The sequence below is a fragment of the Nematolebias whitei genome, chromosome 15 (assembly GCF_014905685.2).
Source record: "Nematolebias whitei isolate Nwh7 chromosome 15, NemWhi1, whole genome shotgun sequence".
Taxonomy (NCBI): Eukaryota; Metazoa; Chordata; class Actinopteri; order Cyprinodontiformes; family Rivulidae; genus Nematolebias; species Nematolebias whitei.
The window spans coordinates 26,607,153-26,614,651 of NC_056512.1; the positions used below are offsets into that span (position 1 = coordinate 26,607,153).

Genomic DNA, 7,499 nt, shown 5'->3' on the forward strand with positions numbered 1-7,499 from the left:
AAAGAAACTGTCCAGATGACCTGACTGAAAATTGTTGGATTGTATACCTGGATTATTGAGCATGGACTTTGTTGAGTGACAAACTGTACATTTTGACTCAAAGGTGAAAAGAAAAATGTAACCATTTTCATCTAGTGGTTATTGATGTGACAAGAGCTTTTATTTAAAAAATATATACATATATACATATAGAAAATGTTTCATACACGTTCATTTTCAAAACAATTTTAGGATCACGAATAATCGATTGAACTACACTTAACATGTTTAAAACAATAATAAAATGTTCATACTCACTGATCGTGTACTAAATAATAAAAAATTACTGTTGCATGTAAAAATCTGGTAATCATGCAGTAGTTTTGTTTATAAAAAAATGCCTCATAGAACATGCATTGAACAGCAATTGTGATTTTAACTGGTTTAGAAGACAAAACGTTAAGTCATTTGTAAAACTCTCGATACGATACGATACGATACTATGCAATACAATATATCTATGACATGATACGATATGATACAATATGGGGAGTTGTGGTGCAGAGGTTAGAGATGGTGAGCCTGTGATTGAAAAGTTGCCAGACTGACTCCCTTGACTGTTACAATAAAATTGGAGTGGGAATGATGAAGCACCCATATCTGCCACCATCCTCATTTTTCCCGCTTTAGGCCCTTGAGCAAGGCACCCTGCTCTCACGAGCACAACAGCCATCTGCTTTACACACGTGGGCTGCGGTAGCTCAGTGGTCTGTAGTTGCTTCACAAAGCAGACATCCATAAACCAATTGTCAAATCTTTGTGCAAGTCAAAGGGAAAGTCTCTGACAACAGAGGCTCATTCATGTTTTTGCTTTAGTAGCACTTCCTTCTCGTGAATGATTTAAATTATCTTTGTCATTTGACAAACTGCAGCATAGGCTCTAAAAGGCAACACGATCGAGCAGGAGGGCACAGCCTGACACTATGTTTAGGCAAAGACTGTAGTGTGCGAAACCTCCACACCGAGGTCCAACAAACAAACGTTCTCCTCAGGCGGAGGTTCCTGTTTCTTCACGGTGAGGACATCTCTGCAGCGTGTCGTAGGAGAAGCTACAGGGAGTGTCTGTGGTGTTGCTCTGCTGCAACACTAAACTTGAAACTGTAAAACAGCTGCTTCCCAACCTCATTCCCTTCATGAGCGGGCAAACGTCAAATCACTTGGGCTCGTCTAGGCATCCGCCGTTTTTCCTGCAGTTCACAGAGTTTATAGAGATTATGAATAATTAACGTTTAGAGCTCCAAACATCAGAGAACTTCACGGATATTTAGGGGCTGAAAGCAGAAGTCATAATCGACTTAACAAGAAATGAGATTGTGAAATCTATTGCTGTTTTCTTTTTTCTTTTTTTTGCGTCTTGGATTTCTCCATTCACAGACTTGGAAGCAAAACTGCTTACCTATGCCAGCACAAATTTAGATACGAAGGGGAAGAGAGCTGAGCAGATGCTTTTGATTCATGAGTCATGCTCACAGAATCGTAGGCATTTAAAGCAATAACAACAGATTCCTGGAGAGAATGCACTTTATTGCTGCTGAGAAACAAACCTTTTTACTTGTGTCTGTAAAAAGCCCATCAGAGATCTGTTTACAAGTAATGTGTCAGTAAAGTCTTTCTGAAGGAACTCAATATTGATAATATTGCAATATATTGGTATATAACATTATATACTGATACTAAAACTTTTAGATCCTGTGCCACTTTTATTCAAGTCAGTTGCACCATATTTCGGAAGACAATCAAGAAATTCACAGGACGTGCAGTTCAGGAGTTCATTGGGATTTGTAACATGTTAAACATGCAGCAGTGTAAATTGTGCTATACAATAAAGTTTTTTTTTTTAATTCATTGGCAATGCATGCTGCAGTGCGTGTCAAAGGGTCACGATTGCAAATAGCTGTGTTTATAGCCGTCATGTGATTTTTCATAAGTCTTTTAGGGGAGAGGTTACATATTCAGTTACTTGGTTGTCCAGGACTGCTGTACCCCATAAAACCTCAGTGGAGCATACATTTTACCATCTGCTTGTTTTGCAAAGCATGAAATGCTAAAAGGAAAACTTAAAGTTTATTAGACAACATGAGGGGGAGTGAGAGAAGCATGTGAGAAGCACTCGTGAGGTTTTTCAGCTTAAAGGTAATGAATGTGTGTTCAGCAAGTTTTCCAGACTCATCAGCTTACAGTGTGCTTTAGAACATGGCGTCAACACACTAACATGTGACACTGGAATTGTTGTGTTGTTTGCTTCAGGTTATTAGTTTGTTTATAATACCCAAACAAATTGATGAATAAAAAGTGACACCTTGTAATAGTCTAAAGTGGAAACATAACCTAAAACAACCTTTGCATTCGAGCAACAAACACTGTTTACCACCGGTGTCAGTCATCGGTGTTCAGACGTCTGTGTGGGAACATTCAGTGAGGACTCAAAGAGAACGGTGTGGTTGTCAACATTTTTATGGTCTCGAGGTGGGTTTGGTGTCCATGGACATGTGATCATGGTGGGAGGAGCCTGATGGGGGCCGCTCATTTCTAAGCTGAAGTCATTGGGCATTGGCCCCCAAAATAGCCCTACGGAGGGTATATAGGGATGCTGTCTGACTTTCCCCATTAGACTCTGGTTCTGTGCAAGAGCAGACATGCTGCGTGATGAGTAACCTTGAACCAGATACAAGAAATGAACAGACAGGGAGAAAAGGTGAAAAGTTAAGAATGAAAACAAGGATTTGGATTGAGTGAAGCAAAGCGAAGGACTGAAAGAGCAGCTGAAAATCAAAGGACATAGACAAAAAGGGACACTGCAAAGGACACTGGTATTTCCTTGGATTTATTTCTCCCTTGGATTCGCGTTTCCCTCCTTTTGATCTAAAAGCAGCGAGGGGCATCAAAGCTGCAGGATGAAGTACAGCTACCATGTACCGGTGTCAACGTACACACGAAGTCCACAGCACACGTCGATGTACCACACTTCATCCTATTGCAGCCCCTCACATTACACGCCAGCATCCACCTATGCCTCAGTATCGAAGTACACCCCCACACAGCTCAGCACCACAAATTACACCCCATCCTATTACACGTCCTCCTACAAGGCGGCACCGACATACATCCCCTCATACAGCAGAGACTCACGGTACAGCTCAACGCGACGCACACAAGCACAAGAAAACCCTGCACCTGTCATCCCCGTGGAACTCCCCAAAAGAACCGTCCACTTCCCCAACGACATCATCTTCCAGGATAACGTCAGACGAGGGGATCTGGAGCAAATCGGCCGCTTCATGAGAGCGAGGAAGGTTCGTGTGGATACGCTCTTCAACTCAGGTGAGCTATTGATGCCCCACTATGGACACTTTTACCTATGCGTGTCCTCTGTCTGTTGCAAACAGCAGAGAGAGGACTGATGTTGGCAATCTGTGCAGGCATGGCTGCTCTACATGAAGCCGTACTAACTGGGAACCTGGAGGTGGTGAAGCTGCTGGTGAAATATGGCGCCGATGTCCATCAGAGAGACGAAGACGGCTGGACGCCATTGCACATGGCCTGCAGTGACGGCTATCCTGAAATTGCCAAGTAATGTTACACACAAAACGGACAGTCAAAGGCAGAACGCTTTAAATAATTTGAAATTAGATTTAAATTGAATGATCTTGACTTCAGAACATATAATTGAACTACAAAGCACAGTAACGCTTATTGTTACTAGAGACAGGACAAGAATGTGGAAGTTGAAGCCACAAAGGATGAGCATCCCCTATAGGCTGACTGCAGTACAATTGTTAAGTTCCACCTCTTCGTATAAAAGATATAGGAAAGTTTATATTATTTGTGCAGCTTTTACATCATCGTTCTATGTTCAAATATGCATTTTTACGATTGTTTTTGTTTTTATTTTGGTATTTTAATCTTTAAAAGTGTGCCATGTCACTCTGTACGTGACAATTTGATGGTCTGTTTGAGAGCCTGAAGGGTGTGTAGGTGGAACCCATGTGTTGAGAGTACAGATCTAAAGGCGCAGAGTCTGGAACCAAAATTACAACATGGCAACGCGCCAGCGCCCGTAAACATTTAGCTTTGATTCTAAACAAATAATGAACACAATGGAGCCGCTTCGTCCATCTTTATTGATGTCGATGACAAAGACATGTAATGGATTAAACTGTAAATTAACAGGGATGAGCAGTAATTTTTTTTATGTTATGTCTGGTTAAAATGGGCAAATTTCAGTGGTGTAGTCGACGCGATATGCAGGTATACAGAGTATACCCACTAGAAAGAATTTCAGTATACCCACTTAAAAGTGCCCATTGATACATGACATATCAATAGGCACATGTCATTGACACGTTAAACGTCAGTTAAGTGCTTCTAACGATCTATCTCTGTATGCAGCGCTTGTTTGCTACATTCGCTTATCCCAGCAATTTTTGTATAATTCTGTATTTAATACTTGAACATGTTTTGCTTTGACACTGTTTTATAAATTCCATAACATGTTTTTAATATAAAGCCAACTGTTGTACAAAGTTTGTTGTACATTTATTCAAATATAAGCATCAGAGAAATTTGGAAATGTTCAATATGCTTAAAAATCTAAAATGTATTGACGATTACATTGTACTAACTGGTGTACTTTGGTTTCTAAGCACAGTATAATCACTACAAAAATGTAGACTACACCACTGGAATTGGTATAACCCTTTTTTACACTAGCAACTGTGTGAAACAATGCTATTTTGTTTCCTTATGCTGCTTTTCCCAACTGGTGGGCTTTTACATCATAACACTTACCTCTCTAACATAACTCTCTCTCCTGAAAGAAAATAAATAAAAGAGCAACAACTCAGAGCATCCCAGCATTTGTCTGCCTTCATAGTTTATTTTGAAAGGACGCTGATCATGGGTGAGCTCATTTTTACTGCCGGAATATGTACAAAAGAACAATCACATAATTATCAGATAAATATGAAGAGTGTCTGTTAATAAAGGTCCATCTCTAGTAAATAGTTAGGTTAGATGTGCTAATAAAACAGATCTTTGCACATTGAATCTCTAAAAGTTTCCTTTTTCCTCTCTCAGGTATCTTTTGGCAAAGGGGGCAAGCACAGAAGCAGAGAATGAAAGTGGAGAGAAGCCTGCAGACCTCATTGACCCAGACTGTAAAGAGCTGGCCAAACTGTTTGAGACAGGCTGTGTGTGACGAGACACCAAGTGGACCCAAGAGACAACAGCCACGACAAAAATAAAAAGAGTTGCCACTCGGAGAAGCAACTTAAAGCAACGTCAGTCCAAGTTAACAGAGCCGAGGAGCATTTATGTCACTGATGAGCAAAATTTAGCTTTTTGCTTTCAACAGGGAGACCCAGACTTTTATCAAGATTTTTTTTAATCATTACCTTTAACAATTTTCTGATGGGTATCTGTGTTATTTTCTTATAGATTTAGACTTTATTTTGCACATCAGAGGTTTTTGGGGGATTTTTTTTGTGGGGGGTTTTACCACCAGTGTCGGCACTATAATTATTATTATGCAGAAAACGTCACTGAAAAAATGCTTTTACTTGTTCAGGTCAGAATACTTGTTCATTTTTGGAGAAAATGTGTGTTTTTTTTTGTTTTTTTTTATCTCATGAGCTCTTCAGTTTAAGCATTTTATCAGTTACATTTGATGTTGAGCATTTTATTTTATTTTATTTTTTTACATCTGACTACAGTCTGCAGATTTTTTTTTGTTTTAAACTTATAAATACACACTAAAATACACTAAAATAGCTAAAACTCGTAATGTTGTGTTTTATACAGTGTTGTGTATCCTCACTGCTGGGCAGAAGAATAACAGTCTTGGTTGTTAAATCAAACTTTATTGATGTTTATTGATGCTAAATTAAAAAATATTTTGAACAAACAAAAGCTGCAGGTTTGTCTATAGAATGTCTTCAATAAAAGTCTTATAATTTGCTGTTTAGTTGTCGATTTTGTACATTTTCCTAAATAAATAAAAATTTCATGAATATAATGAAGTTGCTGTTATATTTTTTAAAAGAAACTTGAGTGGAAGAACCATCCGTGCCTGGTTGATACTTAATCCCTGGTCTTTAATCCATAAAATGTAATCTCACCCATAAAACCTTGAAAATGAGACATTGAACCTCAAATGTCCCCATTGCCTCAGCACATTGTAGCAGGGTTTGTATATATGTGATCAGTGCACATAAAGGTGCACTATGAACATGTGCAGATCTGAGTGAACATTATCTCTGGTGATGTAAAACACTCTGCGTAGTTAATAAGAGCGCTAAGAACCATTTTATAAATACAGTTTATTTAACTTACTGCAAGATCTCCATAAAGCCAATCATAGATGTAACCAGTGTCACATTAAACCAAAATGTTTTGTCTTTTTGTTCTGTACAAATGTTGCATACATTCCTGCCCTGAATGCAAAGTGCAAAAAAGGGTTTCCAGTACCGAGTCTCAATTAAGGAAGTGCATTTATAAAGTCTCCATACCATAGCCTATGAAATGTTTATTTGCAACAGTTATGAAAATCAATGTTCCCTCCCAATGACACGATCACAAACCACTGCATCGACCTCTCCGCTCTAACCCTGTCAGAAAAACAAAGAGTCACTAATCTGGGAGTGATAATGGACCCTTCCCTGAAGCTTAACAATCATGTAAACATGATTGTTAAATCATGTTTCTTCCAACTGAGGCGGCTGTCTAAACTGAAGCCCATATTATCCAAAAAGAACCTGGAGACAGTAATACATGCATTCATTACATCTAGGCTTGATTACTGCAATTCACTCCTGTTTGGTATCAGTCAGACCTCCATTGCACGACTACAACTGGTCCAAAATGCAGCAGCCCGATTTTTAACCAGTACAGGCAAAAGAGAGCACATTACTCCAGTTTTGGCCTCAGTGCACTGGTTACTGGTTCACTTTCGCAATCCAGTTCAAAATACTCATGTATGTCTACAAATCACTGAACAGTTTCGCCCCCCATCTCTCTGATGTGCTACAGCCGTATGTCCCACCACGTTCCCTGAGGTCAGCGGACCAGTTTCTCCTCACAGTTCCAGGAACTCGTCTTAAGCGCAGAGGTGACAGGGCCTTCTCTGTAGCAGGACCAAGACTCTGGAACGAGTTACCTCTGCTTGTCAGACAGGCCCCCTCCCTCTCGGTTTTCAAGTCCCATTTAAAAACCCACTACTATTCAGTAGCTTTCAACACCAGATGATCTGTGTTTTGAACCTGTATGCTCCACACTGGTTAGTCGTCATTATCTGCATCATTTTTATGTCTATATTCTGATTTACTTCATTTTGTATTTTGCTTTGTGCTACCTGTTGTTCTGTCTGTACAGCACTTTGGTTGGCCTTGTAACTGTTTTAAGTGCTCTATAAATAAAATGGTATGGTATGGTATGGTATGGTATGGTATGGTATGGTATGGTAT

General features: G+C 39.5%; 1 protein-coding gene across 1 annotated transcript; it reads left to right on the forward strand.

The window, feature by feature from the left end:
• Positions 1 to 2,602: 2,602 nt before the first annotated feature.
• LOC119422182 (protein phosphatase 1 regulatory subunit 27) lies at positions 2,603 to 5,725 on the forward strand. Its single transcript, XM_037689542.1, has 3 exons — positions 2,603 to 3,360; positions 3,459 to 3,609; positions 5,116 to 5,725. Exons 1-3 carry the CDS (start codon positions 2,934 to 2,936, stop codon positions 5,234 to 5,236), a joined length of 699 nt encoding a protein of 232 aa, XP_037545470.1. The 5' UTR covers positions 2,603 to 2,933; the 3' UTR covers positions 5,237 to 5,725.
• Positions 5,726 to 7,499: the final 1,774 nt, after the last annotated feature.

Bases quoted from the DNA above. Each gene is read 5' to 3' on its own strand.
- LOC119422182 (XM_037689542.1), top strand. From the start codon at position 2,934: ATGAAGTACAGCTACCATGTACCGGTGTCAACGTACACACGAAGTCCA. The intron at 3,361-3,458 runs GTGAGCTATTGA...CAATCTGTGCAG, and splicing joins GGATACGCTCTTCAACTCAG to GCATGGCTGCTCTACATGAA. The intron at 3,610-5,115 runs GTAATGTTACAC...TTCCTCTCTCAG, and splicing joins GGCTATCCTGAAATTGCCAA to GTATCTTTTGGCAAAGGGGG.